General features: G+C 37.5%; 1 protein-coding gene across 8 annotated transcripts in view; it reads left to right on the top strand.

The window, feature by feature from the left end:
- The first annotated feature begins 1,131 nt into the window (after nucleotides 1-1,131).
- The window catches only part of MTA1 (metastasis associated 1), a 148,515-nt gene continuing 133,366 nt past the window's right edge, over nucleotides 1,132-16,280 (top strand). For all 8 annotated transcript variants that reach the window (XM_063298595.1, XM_063298594.1, XM_063298598.1 and 5 more), the window contains exons 1-4: nucleotides 1,132-1,344; nucleotides 4,628-4,695; nucleotides 10,549-10,642; nucleotides 16,015-16,141. In XM_063298595.1, the coding sequence (XP_063154665.1) occupies nucleotides 1,317-1,344; nucleotides 4,628-4,695; nucleotides 10,549-10,642; nucleotides 16,015-16,141 (317 nt within the window). In that variant the 5' untranslated portion in view covers nucleotides 1,132-1,316. The remainder of the gene's footprint in view (nucleotides 1,345-4,627; nucleotides 4,696-10,548; nucleotides 10,643-16,014; nucleotides 16,142-16,280) is intronic.

The following is a 16,280-nucleotide window of genomic DNA, read 5'->3' as shown; positions in this document are numbered from 1 at the left end:
CAGTTTTAATATAAATATGGGCTCCAATGGTGAAGCCACTGTTTCCTAAAAAGCCTTGTTTTACTCTCTATTACAAATATATACACAGCATATCCAGCTGGGTAGACTTTCTTAATTCCCTCAACAGCTCAGTTCAATCCATTGTGATATTTGATTTATGACCCATCTTTCATTTAGAAGCTGAAAGTGGCATTCAAAGGGCTCCTTCCTCCTTTTTCTTCATAAGAACCTTCTTTTGAACCAGTTTTTGATTGAAAACTCTTACACATTAAAAGAAAAAAATCCCAGTAATTTTCAATCACCAGTGAGAAAAAAAGGACCTGGCATAAATCAATAGATTTCTTGGCATGTTCAAAAGATATTCCTCACAGACTCAGGGAAAAGAACTGAAAACAAAAGACCCCTGCCAGATCAGGCCAAGGGTGCTGGAGATCCAAATCTAACACAGTAGGATTGACTTAAGCATCCCATGACCTAAAGGCCCACAAGAGGGCAGTGGTGTGTACATAAACTGTTACGCGTTTACTTTATGCCACCTATTCTCCATCATTCCGCCTCCTTTTTAAGGGATTGCTAATATGAGGTCACTTCCGTCTGCTTTTCTTTCCCAGGCACACTTGGACAAAACACATGCTCTTGAACTGTCTTCTTGTCTATCCCTGTAATGTTCTTCTTGTAACTAGAGCTTTCTAGCCATTCGTGAATCCCGCCCTCAGGAACACTTAAACGCACACAGAATACATAAAGCTCCAACGGGCGCAGCTGGCTTAGCATTTGTGTTCCACGGGGGCCAATCAACTGCATTCACAAATGTCACGAAGATGGACGGTTAGGCAGTAGCCCTCTGCCGTCGTTGCTTCTTAGCAGTTGGTATTTAAAGTACGCGGCCTCTGGTTCCAGAGATAATAACGATCAAAGCCACGCTAAAGTAAATAGTGCTGTTAACTCTGGCTAGGTTCTCATATCACACTAAGACCCGCCCCCCAGACATAGGTTCAAGAAAGTTCAAGAGAAAGGTGCGAAACTACCCACCGAAACGCTCTTTTAACACACGTGGTACACGAGGGGGCGGGGGAGTAGATGCGCACGCAGTCCGGTCGCCTTCTGTCTTCGAGGAAAGGCAGCGCTCATTCACGGCCGGTGTGAGCCTGACTGGGTTTACATACAGCTATCTCTGGTTGTCTGTCATACATCTGGCCCGGCCCATTTCCGTTCCTCGTCTTGTCGCCTCCTTGTCTCTCCAGTCTCCATTTTCCAGCGGATCTTGCTTCGAGAAGCTGTAGTAGTGTCCCCTTGGCCTTTTCTTCTCTCTCCATATGGCTGCAAATATGTACCGCGTTGGAGGTAAGGCCTGCCGTTTTGGCGGTGAGGGTATCTGTTTTCCTGTGGGCCAGCGGTGCCTAGCATCTTTTCTTCTGCAGCGAGAGCAAGTAGTCGGCAGTTCTTTGTAAGGCGGTTTTGCTGGGCCAAAGGGGTTGCTAAGGAAGACGGGAGAGGCGAGCTTCAAGTAATGAACCTCTTCCTTTTCTTAGCACAGTTTTATCCAAGGAACTGCCGAGAGACGGTGAAAATATCTGTCACTTTCACTTACAGTGCTGTAAACAATATTTGTGTATTGTACAAAATTAATTTCTCCTTAAAAATGAATTCTTGATAGATTGTCGAACGCTAGCAATGAAGGCTTTTATTACATTCACACATTATGTATGCCCACGAAATTATTATCTGTTTTTGTCCCCTTTCCTGCTTTTATGTTTCTTTGAACCCTAGGATGTAAGCGGCCAAGAGTTGTCTTGGTGATTGGGGTTGCATATAAATAAATAAATGAGGTAAAATGAGATGAGATGAAAAGTACTAGAAATAAAGATTATGCAGCATGAATGGGATGACTGGTAGCAGAAAGATCAAGAGTTCCTGTTTTCTGCCTGTTCTTTGCAAACGCAGAACGTATGAGGAAACAGCACCTCTCATCCTGTTATTGACTTATATAAAGTTTCCTTTATTTGTATACTTCCTTCTGGGTAGTATACAAATAGAAGTTTTATCTAAAAATTCTTATCTAATTCTCCCCTCATGCCATCCAAAGATAGCAAGAAGGAATGTTGTATGCATGCTTGTCCTTCATGTTGATCCATATAAATAATAGAGTGAATGTAACTATTTTTTTTGAAGAAGGTGAAGTTCCTTCCTCATTTTATAAACTTGTTTTCAAAAACTAAAACAAAAAAATAACAAACACCAATTTCTAAATACAGACCTGTCAACACAATAATAACCAACGTTAAGAATAATAAGAGTGAATATAACTATTGATTGGCTTCACTCACTTCACTGAGACACGCTGCACAACTCAGAAGACAGAGATCATGTGTTACACTAATGAATGAGAGGGTGCTGTAATTTCTCCCTCTATGAACAACCTGCTTTACTTGTTTGCTCACTTCTGGTCTCCCTTCAGGACTGTAAACAGGGATAGGGTCCAGTTATGCTGAAAAGAGGGGCGGGGGGAGAGAGATACACCTTGAGCTCACCTGTGTATTGCTATGGAAAACGGTTTCTGCAAGCAAATCCAAATGATCCTCTCTTCTTCATGCCATCTTAGAAAGTGAGGAGTTAGTCTCTTTCATTTCTATTAATTGGGTGCAGCATGTGAAAATATGATAAAAAGTGAAAGTAGATAAAGCTCTTCTGTACAACCACAACTAACTTGCCCATATTCATGGGCATGGGAGCAGTAGTTGCTATGTGTTACCATCTGAGAAGGAAGGCAAGGAGCACCAAGCAGACCTGTCCAGCCAATAAAGCCCAAAATTCTTAGAAGTGGCTATACCATAGAAGTATCTGTTCAATATTAGTAGTGTGTTCTGAGACACTTGGCGATTGATGGCTGGTCCTGTGAGAATAGCTGCCCACAGTGTATAGTGCTTGATGCTGGTGCCCTGTTTTCCTCTCACTGGTGTCTTTTTATTTGATACACTGACTTTGTAGTCTAAGTTTTGTTCCACTTTTAATATCCTTTTTACCTGCTGTAGGGTGAAAAGTCATAATATTGCTCTTTCATTAGTGAAAGAAATCAATTTCTTGGCCACTTTTTAAAGAAAATATTTTATTTATTTGACTGTTGACTCCAGCTGGTTTTATTTTTTTCATAAATGTAGCTTTAAAATATTAATTGTTGAAATTAGATATCTATTTTTTCAAATGTTATACTTTGTCTTGTATCTTTATAAAATTATTTTATCAGTTTTTATCTTAAACAAAAATTTGCAGGTAAATAAATTGTTTTCCTACTTCATTTGCACAAAAATAAATAATTGGAAGTGTGTGTGTGTGTGTGTAATGCACAATACATACATTTTCTGCATGGAAATTCCTTACTGCTTTCATATATATAAGGTTTTGTTAAGAATGATATTCCACATTATTTAATTTGTATCTTTTAAGACAAACTGTCCTAACAGTCAGGAATCACGCTGAGACGAGCAATAGGTCTCTGGTGTTTATTACTGCTACATAAGACAGAAAATCCTAACAAACTGAAGAAGCGTGGGAAAACCCAGACATATAAACCCCAAAAGTTAAGGCGGGTCTGATCTGTGTCTCTTTGAATGGCTGCTTAATTCCTCAGTACTACGCATGCGCTTTCCCCCCTGGATAGAGGCCCCCTCCTGCTCGCCATCAGTACTCATGACACAAACACTTTTTATGTATACAGGGTTAGAGTTAGAAGCATTTTAGGGTTAGGGTTAGGAGCGCTTTGGGGACCAGTTATTTTGCTCAGTATTCCAGTAACTTTTTCAATCATTGAACAGCCCCCTCTTACTATTTCCTAAATGTGGGAGGAGTGATGAAAAGATACAGCCAGTGTGTGGATGTTCAAAAGAGAGAGTTAAGCAAAGACAAATATTAGTTACATATGATATTAAAATGAGATTAATGCAATAAAATGTTGCTTCTTGTATAAAGGTACCTCTTGTATGTTTAATAAGGGTGCCCTGTTGCAACTCTCAGGGCACCAGTTGCAACCACCTGCAGTTGGAGATGGAGCTTAGGAGTTGAAACATTAACTCAATTAAGTTTTTTTTCCCTTAGGAGCAAGGAAGATGATTTTTTAAAAATATGGTTGCCTCTTGGAGGAATTTTGTTCTTTTCCCTTTTCAATGTGTAATATTGAGCTGCCAACGTGTAATATTTTGATATCTCCAAAGGGAGATTTTCCTTTCAATCAGGCTATAAAGGAGCCCTCCTCATTTGGTGCTATACTGGCCTATGCAGGTTTGCAAATTGGCAAAGTTGTGAAGGATGAGAAAGTTGTGTTTGTGTTACAATGTAAATAAACAATCTATGTGGATCATTATTTTCTGAGTGTATTACCATTTAGGGGAGATAATGATTTGAAGTGTCAGTATCACTTGAGTCCATGAGAGACTAGGAGAACTGAATAATGTAACATTGGAATAAAAATAATGCTGTTGCAATGGATAATGAAAATGGTGATAGAATAAAGGATATTTTCAATAGATGAATATATGTCTACAGGTGTTGTATATAAGCTACAGTATTAATATTTTCCTTCTTAAACTGCATCTTAAAATACAGTGCTTCAAAAATACATATTTTTTTCCAGATTATGTCTACTTTGAAAACTCTTCAAGTAACCCATATTTGATACGCAGAATAGAAGAACTCAATAAGGTAAAGCACTAATGCTGTAAATGGTTTTGAAGGCATTGCACATATTTGCCAGTAACTTAGGTTCACTTTTATTTCTGTTGTTTTGAATTAACCATCACTTATATTTTAAAGGTTATTTTTGTGAAATAGGTCAACAATTTTTGCTTTTCTTTAAAAAAAAATCCTTAATCAGCAAACACAGGTACAGAGAGACAGAAAATATGAGCAAAAGTAAAACTATACAATTGAGCAAGGCAGCTCTGAAAAGAAATAAATCATCCCTGACATTTCTCCTTGTATTTTCTCTGCCAGCTTTACCCTATTGGTTCCGATTCTTCCATTCTTCTCTTCAATCTCTCCATTTCTAAATGATGAGCCTGGCCTTCCACCCACTTTCTCTCTCTTCAGCTCCAATACTTCAAATGATTCTTCTTGCTCCAGCTCCATTTCTTAAATTGGTGTTGGATTTCTTTCCTTCCTTCCTTCCTTCCTTCCTTCCTTCCTTCCTTCCTTCCTTCCTTCCTTCCTTCCTTCGTTCTCTCGTCAAATAACCTGTCAAAAAACTTGAAAGAAAAGGAAAAATATTTTGAGCCTGAACTACCTTTCCCTCAGCTCTAAATCCACTGGAGACCATTATCTTGTCTCCTTGTGAGGAGCAGCTGTCTGGAGCATTTGTGGGTGATGACTGAGCCATCTTCAGTCTGCCATTTCTTTCTCTGGAAGCCATCTTGCTCAAACTGCAATTGGCACCTTTGGAAGGCCACTAAGTTTGCAACTTCCTTTTATAATCACTGCTTTTCAGCTATTATCGACAAGTTTGACAGTACCAGGTGAGTTTCCTCCAAAGTTTTAACTACAAATTTAAGAACTTGAAAAATTTGCGGGGAGGAGAGATAAATAGCAAAAGGGTGATTGAAACTTTGATTTTAGAAAGTTACAAATTGTCATGCACTGCCTACCGCAGAGTAAAACACAGACGCTGATTCCTAGGAGAGCAGGTTCTGGTTTATTTCATACGTAGTGTCAGTTGCGAAAAAAGCTGAGAGTGAGAGGAGCGCGCCGGTGCGGGGTTTAAATACCCCGCGCCGGTCAGCGCCCCCTCACCCTGGGTTACGTCACCCCCCCTTTGTCCTGCATGCTGTCTTGCCGGTAGGTGAAGGGTTGCGAGGCCCCATCTGGTGCCCCGGGATCGCCCATCATCGGTTTCCTCATTCAGCCGGTGATTGCTGTCAGCTGGGCGATCTCCGTTGCGCTTGTGCTAACGGCTTGGGTGTGCCTCGCGATCCGCCTAGCCTTTGTCTTTTCTTCCTTCTCTTTTGTGTTCTGATGGCTGCATCCTCCGGCTAGGGTCTGTGGCTGTTGTCGTGCTTGCTATGCTTATCTTGAGCCCCTTCCTCTGCTTCCTCGTTATTGTCATGTGTGCCGTTGTGCTGATGTCTTCAGCTCAACGGCACTCATGACACAAATGGACTAAGGTCCAGATAAATTTGAAATAAGATTTTGGAATTAATTATAAAGAATCCTTCCTGTGGGAAAAAGCTTTTGTTTTCAATTAAAAAAAGCACATCAGATAAGATTTAAAAAATTGGACACGAAAGGGAACTAGAGGTAACTAAAGAGACATCTGCCTGTATGGAGAGACTGTGTCTAAAATATAACAGGTTCTACCTGACAAGATCGAGACTGAGTTGAAAGTGGATTTAAAAATGACAGGCTACAAGGATGACATGGAAAAAGATGTTACACTGGACATACAAAAGAAACTGGCTGATGTCTTAATAATTAAAAGGGATATACAAATAACAAACCAAGAGAGTGACCTGGATAATTTTCTTATATTGCATTTACAAAAGAGACTGGTTAAAGCTTTGAAAAATCTCATGAGAAAGAACAAAGAAAAAATGAAAAGAAATCAAGTTCTACAAAGTTATTTGAATGGACTAAAGATTAAGATTGTTAGAAGTAAAAGGAAGAAATATAAAGTTGGTTTATTTGATCAAGGTTAAAATAGATATGTTGTTATCTCTGGTATCCCTTCATGGACTTTTGCTGACACCAGGACTAAAATTGCGATGCTTTATGGATTTGTTTATAGATAAGAGATGGGTTATGGGAAGAAGAGATCATTTGTTGTATTTTATGAGAAGATGATAAGTTACTAAAATTGTTTATACTTGTGATGAAGGTGGGAAATCACATACATACATACATTCATATATATATTGTTTTTTTTTTTTACTTTATTCTTTTCTATTTTTTCCTTTTTTCTCTTTTCTGCACCTTCTTTTTATTTTATTTTTTTAGTGAGTATTTGTATTAGTTTTTACTGTTGTAATTATCATCTTTAATAAAATTACTATGAATTACCCTCTAGTTGTCCCCGTGTTTGCCACCATGTAGCAGAAGGATTAGGATTAGGGCTAGGGTCCCCACTTGAGAAACAGACCAGTCTCGATGGAGATAAATAAAAGTCTATTAAAAGAAGAAGAGAAAGAAAAGAAAAAACAACATATAAGCTGTAAAAATCCCTTTTTAACTTTAAATATAAATAATGCAGTGAAGATCAATTACAGAGCTATTAAGATTATGGGAAGAGCCAGTTTGGTTAAGGCACTGGACTAGAAACCGGGAGACTGTGAATTCTAGTCTTGCCTTGGGCCCAAAGCCAGCTGGGTGACCTTGGGCCAGTCCCTCTCTCTCAGCCCTAGGAAGCAAGCAATAGCAAACCACTTCTGAAAATCTTGCCAGGAAAACTGCAGGGATTCATCCAGCAGTCTCCAAGTATTGGACACGATTGAATGGATTAAAAAAAAAAGATTATGGGGAAGCAACATCTTGAATAAATTAAGAAAATGTACAAAAAATGCTACTTGTCTGCTACAAATGAGCATTCTCTCAGCATCTAAAGATAGTGAAGAAAGCTTCAAATGAATTATTAGCGATCAAAAAAGATTCTAAAGATAAATTATTTTCTCATGCACAACTTCATATACATTCAGCATAAAAAATGAAGTACAGTATATGCAATTTACTGAGCTTGCACAGAGAAATTAAAAAAAAAGTTTGAAGACTTCAGCGCAGCATAACAAAACAAAGATTATACTTAGCACAATATTCCTAGTTAAATGTTTTTACCTCTCTTTTCAGAGGCAGAAATTTCCTGAAGCAGTTTTCAATTATTCCTAGACTTCCCACTTTCTCAGGATTATAGAATCCCAGTCCTTTTCCCAGCTTCTGTCTACAGCTTCTTTTATTTAAAAGGATTCTGAATTTTCCTATCTCTAGTAAAGAGAGAGGAGCTTGGATGAGCTGTTTATGATCCAAAACCCTACCATTCACAGAGTGAATGTTAATTTACAGATCAAAGGAACACCCATGGGATCACCTATATCAAGACTTATAGCAGAGATTGTAATGCAGCGTCTGGAAAGGATAGCACTCCCACACATACAACCCAAAGTATGGATCCAGTACGTGGATGACACTTTCATCATAATACAAAAGAAACAACTGGAAGAAACTCATGAAACCATCAACAACATCTTTAATGGAATAAAATTCACAAGGGAGGAAGAAAACAACAGCACACTACCATTCCTGGACATCCTCATCAGTAGAGGAAATGATGGCAAGTTAGAAACACAAGTCCACAGGACAGCTACCCACAACAACCAAGTGCTCCGTTAGCAAAGTAACAATCCAACCTCCCACAAGAGAAGCTGTGTAAGAACATTATTCAGATGAGCACTTATATACTGTAGCAACTCTGAACACCAGAAAAAGGAAACATCATCTGTACAGCATCTTCCAGCAAAATGGATACCCTCTCAACTTCATCAAAAAGTGCCTCACTACCCACCCCACTACAACCCAACCAACAGAAGCTATGAGAAGGATAACACTGCCATACATCAGAAACATCTCAGAAGCTACCAACAGACTGTTACAACCACATGGCATCACCGTAGCACATAAACCAATTAAAACTCTTCAAAACATATTAAGCAACCCAAAAGACCCGATAGCCCAAGAAGAAAAAACAGGAGTTATTTACAACATACAGTGCAAAGACTGTAACAGCCACTATGTAGGACAGACAGGCAGAAGACTAGCAGAATGCATCCACGAACATCAACTAGCAGTCAGAAGACATGATGAGAACTCCTTAATCTCACAACACATGGACAGACTCAACCATACTTTCATTTGGGAAACTGTGAGCATCCTAAACCAAGCCAAATCCAAAACCGCCAGAGAATTCCTGGAAGCCCGGCACTCAGACAATGCAGCCATCAACAGACACATAGAGGTAAACAACATTTACATACCATTCAAAAGAGACAATAGAAAAGCCAAAATACCAGTATACCTCCTCGCCAGCAGTCAACACCCAGATATGCAAAAATCAACACTAGGATTAACATCAGATGAACAATCAAACAGCACAATACACCCTGATCAAGGAACTATTAACTCAGTCAGTCAACCAAGCAGCAAACAACAGTCCAATCAAAGAACTCCCAAGGAGAGAACATCACCCCCACCAACACAAGCAGGGCAAGCCACTATATATAAACAGAGAGCAAGACCCTCTCCTGTTCACACTGAAGATGTTGCCTAGTGTGGCAATGAAATGTCTGCAAGAAAACAACAAGGCTCAGAGAGCACCAAGGACTCCACAATTTACCATCTGGCATGAGTCTAACAGTTTGCAATAGTTTTCTGTGTGCAATTCAAGATGTTGGTTGTCACCTATAAAGTTCTGCATGACTCAGGTCCAGGTAATTTATGCTTCTCTCCAACTGTTTCTACTTCTCCCACCAGATCCAACTGGGTGGGCTTGCTCCAGGTCCCTGCTATGAAGCAGTGTCATCTAGTGAGACCCAGGAGGCATTCCTTCTTCGTTGCAATGCTTGCCATGTAGAAACCATTCCCCCTGAGATTTGGATGGCCCCCACGCAGTTAGCATTCCATGATGTTTTAAAAGATATAGCTCTTTTCATTACCTGGTTTTTATTCTTTCAGGGAACTCTATTAAACTCTATATGTTGATATTAAAAGTAATAATTATTAGATATTCTAAGGCAGTTTTTTCAGATTTGTTTATTAGCAACCTGGACTTAAAAGATGTTTGTATCCCTTCAGAAGCAGCCCCTTGCTATTTTATAAATATATAGGAACAGCAAGATCCAGAGACAAACAGTAAATCAGTTTTTTAAGAATTATTTTGTTGTCTGATAACAAGGGCTAAATTCCTTTCATACTATTTTACATGCTTAGTTATTGGGTATCATTTCAATTTTGTAATCATTAAGTTTGCAAAGATGATTAGCTTAGAATTTTATTTTCCAGACTAAAACTAAACACATTTTATATACAGTCAAATGTTGTATAGTTTGAACTAAATTTTTGGCAGATGTGTATTAAACAGAATTTAATAAGGAGTTTGGTAATTCTTTAAAAGGAGATGAGAAATTGAAGATAAACTTTTTGATTCTTCATAAACCTAAAACACAGTATTACAGTATAGTGACAGTATATAGCAAAAAGACATCTATTGACTCATACTGAATTCTGTTTCAGCAGTATATGTATGCATAACAATTATAGTACAAAACAAATATAGAAAAATATTACACAAATTTACTATGATGCCCTATCTTATGTTACACTGTTAATGCATGTCTCAATGTTTTTTCTTTCAAGTTGGCTAGACTGGTGTCACCCAACTGTTAAACATGAACTATTTTGCTTGCAAACCTCTGGAAATGCCTTTAAACTATTTCTGCTTTCTTGCTTTAATAATGGAATCCCACTGAAATTGAAGTGGTATTTTAACTTGATTTTATTGTTACTGTTTTTTAACTATTACAGACAGCCAATGGAAATGTAGAGGCAAAGGTGGTATGTTTCTATAGACGGAGGGATATTTCAAACGCTTTAATTGTACTGGCTGACAAACATGCAAGTAAGTGTTTTTATTACTAATAAATCATGTGATATTTACATTAATTTGTAAAATGTTGATTTTGTTTTAAGGAGTATAAGAGAAGGGATTCTTGTGTTATGTCACTGGATGACATTTAAAGCAGTTCATTTAGTCAAGAGTTTGTTTATATCACTAAGAAGAACTACAAATTGAGATACAAATACTTTTTCCCAGGATGTATGAAGGTCATTTGGATTCTCTTATTCCTCAGGACTAACTTTCTTCCGTGTATTAGTAGGCAGGGTCAAAAATGTCTGTTATGTCTCCAAGAGGAGAGGTATCCTATTATTCAAACCAGCCTATTGGGTCAGGAGACTAATGAGCTCTTTTGTGAGTTATGCACTCATCTCATTTTTGGGGAAAAAAACCTATTTTCTTTCTTTCTCCCCTCTCCCAAAGAATTAGTAGTAGACCTATGACCTACACTGAAAGGAAGACAGAAAAAAATTAATTTATCTGCCATCTCACCATTCTAAGGACCTTAAGGCATAACAAGTGGATTGTTTTCTTTCTCTCAGAGGTCTCAGATTTTTTTTTTAGCTAGCCTTTGAACCAAAATCAGGGTTGGAAAATTCCAGCTGCCATCTTTTCTCACAGGTCAGACTGTCCTGTTCCAGGGCATACCCAACAAGAGTAAAGATGTACTGAAAGGCCGCATTGACATGGTACACTTCTGCAGATACAAATACAAATAATTTAAATTAACCAATCACATTTAAGGTTAGCATGTTGTACAACCAAGAAAATGTGATACGTTTTGTAATTCAGTATTTCAGATAAGCCCAGAAAATGGGATTAATTAAATAAACATTTCCTTAAGTACCATAGGTTTGGATAAACTATCCAGTATATATCAGGTTCATCAAAGTAATCAGGAAAAACTGGAGATTTATTCAATATTATTCTTCATTCCCAAAAAGAGGAATGTAAGGCAACTTTGGATTTGAAATGGCTGAACACATTCATCAGGAAAATTTCCTGGAGATTTTCCAGTCATTTTTGCAGGCATCATCAAAAACAACTGCTAATATCTATTGATTTCTTAGAGACTTAGTTCATGTGCTATCAGACCCAGCCACAGGAAGTAAAGGAAATTTGTCTACACTAACAACATTTCCAGTATAGGACAATGCCCTTTAGCCTAGAGTCAATTCTGTAAGTTTTCATAATGATTCTAGGATCTATGATGGCCCTTCTGAGTCAAAATGCAATTGTCACTGAATACTTAACCAATGGTAGACTGCATTATGACTTAATAGTTGGATTATAACATTCTTGCTGAATGTGTACAAGGTGTAATTTTACCATTATGACCAATACCATTTGTCCTTGTTTAATTAGAAGTGTTGAGTTGTCTTGGCTGATGCGTTTAATTATGATGATTTTGCCCTTAACTGAGTATACCAGATTGAGACAATGCTACCCATATCAGAATGTGTTTGAGTGGGCGAAATATATTTGTAATGTGTGAGTTATTCATTGGTTCAACCTTCTGATCTTGGGCAAAGGTTAAACCATCTAAGAGCAGCATGCATGATTATTCAAAGTACTTTAGATTGCATTACTAATCTGTTCAAATTTACCTGTTAATTTTCATCTGTATTTGCATATTACTATATAATACTGTTGCCTGCTTGTATATGAAAGTAAACCTGTTGCATTTTACATAAAGCCTAAGACTAATTTGCAATATTTCATAGTCTGTTTTCAGTGTTCATTGACAGATGGGATAAGCTAAATTCCATAGTAATATATTGTCAGAAACAGTGACTTATAGTGAAAAAAAAATCTTTGCCTGAGATTACCATTGCATGATATTTTCTTCTTACCCTTATCAACAGATTAAGGGGATTTGTCAGAAAAACAATTAAATAACCTGCTAAAATTACCTGTATCCTTACCTCTATCATGTTCTGGCCCATAGTCTTCCAAAAAGAAAGAATTAAAAGATATTTATTTTTTATTTGTTTATTATATTTATATATTTTACACTCCTAGCAAAGCCATCCTACAGTGGTTTGTGACATTGTTCAGTAATAACAATTAAGTTCAAAAAGAAAATATATCAGGTACCATAAAACAAGAGTTAAGTGTTCATACTTAACAATTATGCTATCCTTATATTCAATAGTCAGATAAATTTTTATGTATTTATTTATTTTATAAATTTATTCACTGCCCATCTCCCCCTCACTATAAATAGTATAATTATAATGGCAGGGGTGAGCCCATAGGCTGAAAGATTGGAGGTCTGAAGTCTCCTCTCCCAGAAGTCTTCTAGGGTGATATATCCTTGCTTGTTTTTCTGCCTTGTTATATTTGTTTGGTAGTTATTGCTGCCTCCACCTATCTTCCAGAGGGTTGCCTCACCTGGCATCCCTCTAAGCCTGGCATGTGAGAGACATAGAACTACTACAAGCTATGCTCCTTATTAGAAGTAACTGGCAAAAAGATGTTAAAAATTAATAAATTATATAGCACTATGTCCTAACTGTGTAGTATTGAGGCATATGACTAGGGAAATCAGTTTTCCTGATCTTTTGGGAGATAGACCAACCTCACAATATATAAATAATTTCAAACTTTACTTTTAAAAAATGAAAAGAGAAAAGGTAAAAAAATACGTTTAACTCACATGCAGAACTTTCATTTTTGGTGGAGATAAAAATATAGAGCTGGTAAAAGGACAGACATCATCTTAAAGAAAATTCCAATCGAAAAATGTATGGGAAAATATAAAATTAGGGCAGACCACAAGATAATGCTAGTTTGCGCTTAGTTAGAAGCAACTCTGAAGTAAAGAGTGTGATTGTAGCAGCTAGAATTCGAGAGAAATTCAATACAAGAGACTAGGTTTTTCCCTTTTATTAAGAAGCACATTAAAATAAAAAGAATGGGCAGCTTTGTTTTCTTAGCTTTAGTATAATGGTTTTGACTCATTTGTTTAATTGGTTTCTCTTTATCTAGTTTTAGGACTTGTGCGAAGAACAGGTCATGTTTTAGGTCATATTTATGCAGAAATATAGAAAATTCAAAGGGGTTGACAAACTTTGTGACCATGTAACCATGGCAAAGGACTGAACACAGTGTCCTCTATCTTCAGATCATATTCGGTTTGTCCAAGGTAAAGACTGCATTTAGCACATAACACCCACAAATTGGAGCAGTTAATACCTGGGATAGTCCCATGATTGCCATGGAGCCTAAACTCACCTCATCCCAAGGAATGGAGATTGAATCCCCAGCACCAACATTGGCTTTGGGAAGACACAGCTGGGCTAGACCTCCTTGTCCTGGAATGACCAGTCCAGTGCCTCGCATCATACTTCCGTTGGTTAGTCAGCCCTCTGGACACCCAGACTCTCCCCCTACTATTACAACACGGACATCTCTTAAAACATATATTTTATAACAAAGCTAACTTGAGGGCCAGATGTGATTCCCGAGGGCAGCTAACAGATCCAATTACTACAGTCCAGGTATAAAGCAAAGATGTGTCCTTGACCAGTACTATTTAATCTTTATGTAAACTCAATTGTAGAATATCTTAGCAAAAGTAATTTCCATCTTCCTAAATTAGCTGATAGACACCTTTCAGTTCTCCTGTATGCTGGTGAGTTATTCTCTCACTGTCCATGTTAGGGATGCAGAGGGCCTTAAAAATCCTTTGCTCAATACTGTGAAGAAAAAAAACTGAGGATAAATTACCAAAAATTGTGGCCTTCAACATATGATTTAAAGTTGGTTTATTAATGGCAACAGAAGCAAGAATGGAGCAAGTCAAATATTTTAATTACCTGGGAAGCACTTCTCATTCATCACACCTGGCTATGTATTTCAGGTGGCTCAGAAGAGTGCCATTGTCAGACTGTCCTTTTATTTCTCTAAAGGTGGATATTATATTCCAGCTGCCTTAAAATTATTTGAGGCAAAACTAATTACACAATTATTGTATTGTACTCAAGGTCTTATACCAGGGTTTCTCAACCAGGGTTCCTAGGGGTTCCCTGGGAGATCACGATTTATTTAAAAAATTATTTCAAATTCAGGCAACTTCACATTAAAGAGGTAGGTTTCATTATTTATTTTTAGTTTAAGAACACTGTTAATACATGTATACAGGTCTACACATGAAACAAAAATAATAATTTTGTAACTTCTGGCCTATATTTGAGCCTGAATGTGCAGGGGTTCCCCAAGGCCTGAAAAATATTTGAAGTGTTCCTCCAGGGTCAAAAGGTTGAGAAAGGCTGCCTTATACTAATATAACTATAGCAGAGAGGGTACAATCTAAGTTTCTAAGATCAGTTGTGCAAGTTCCTAGATGTGGCTGCAATGCAGCTTTAAGATTAGAATTAGGAACCACAAGGACAGAGGCCAGGATCTGGATTGCCATTTTTAAGTACTGGTTGAAATTAATGTTTGTCCCAGTGTGGCTGATGTCCTTGATAAACAAAGATAACTTTCAATGTACCTGGAAGAAATGTATCAGAGAAAAGTTGGCTGTATAAAGCTTTTCTAGTGAGGTAATACAGAAAATGGAATACAATCAAGCAAAATGAATATTGAAGGAGAGGATTCTTAACATGGGATGGCAGGAAGATATAGAATGGCACCAAGGCAAATACATCTTGGATATTCTATTAAGCCAGTTGATTATTGCCAGTCCTGAACAAATTATGCACATCATAGAGCTAGCTAGGTTTGATGCACTGTCCTCAGCAGTTATTGATGGAAAATATCAAAGATTCCTTTCTGTGAACTCTTCTGTCCATGTGGCTCCCATGCCAAAGAGGAAGTGCAACACATTCTACTCTATTGCAACTTCTGCAGAAACTTAGTGATTCAATAATTAAACTCCTCATAGAAAAATCCCAAGGTATAGATTATGACTGGTATACCTTCTTTCTTGTGGCAGACCATAAGAGCAATATATACTCACAATATAGCCACATTGTGTTTGGCTATGAGAACGAGCCAGCAAATATTGTATAACACAACTGCATTCCTTCCATATCTTTAATTTTCACCCCAAACCTACCTTTCCCCCCCTTTTTTTCCTTTTATTATTGCTTTAATGAATTATCAGGGAATTTAGGTATATTTTATGTATTTTATGTATAAAGTCTGGTCTAAGTCCATAACAAAAGTTTATGTTATGTCAGGCCATGATAGGAACACAATACTAAACTAGATAGGGCATGGAACAGATCTTCTACAATTCTTCATATATACTTATTCATCAGTTAATAGCTACCCTGTACTGATTTCTCAAGAGTGCATTTCCGCTGATTCAAGAAGTACAGTTTATCTCATCTTTGGAGGTTAATGTTGTTTTCTGTATCATTTAGGAGAAATGGAAGAAGAGATGGAAAACCTAGAAATGATGGATTTACCTGAGAAACAGAAACACCAGTTGCGACATCGAGAACTGTTTCTCTCACGGCAGTTGGAATCTTTGCCAGCCACTCACATTAGGTATAGTCTAAGTAAATGAGCATAATCATATTTAACCTTGGTTGTATTATATTAAACCAGGGATGGAGGGATTTGGTTAGTACTTGAATAAGAAACCACCAGGAAATGCCAGGTCTCTAAGCAAGACATTTAAAAGAAC

This window comes from Candoia aspera, chromosome 3 (assembly GCF_035149785.1).
Source record: "Candoia aspera isolate rCanAsp1 chromosome 3, rCanAsp1.hap2, whole genome shotgun sequence".
NCBI lineage: Eukaryota > Metazoa > Chordata > Lepidosauria > Squamata > Boidae > Candoia > Candoia aspera.
The sequence above is the reverse complement of the archived record's forward strand: the minus strand, read 5'-3'. Positions and strand labels throughout refer to the sequence as shown.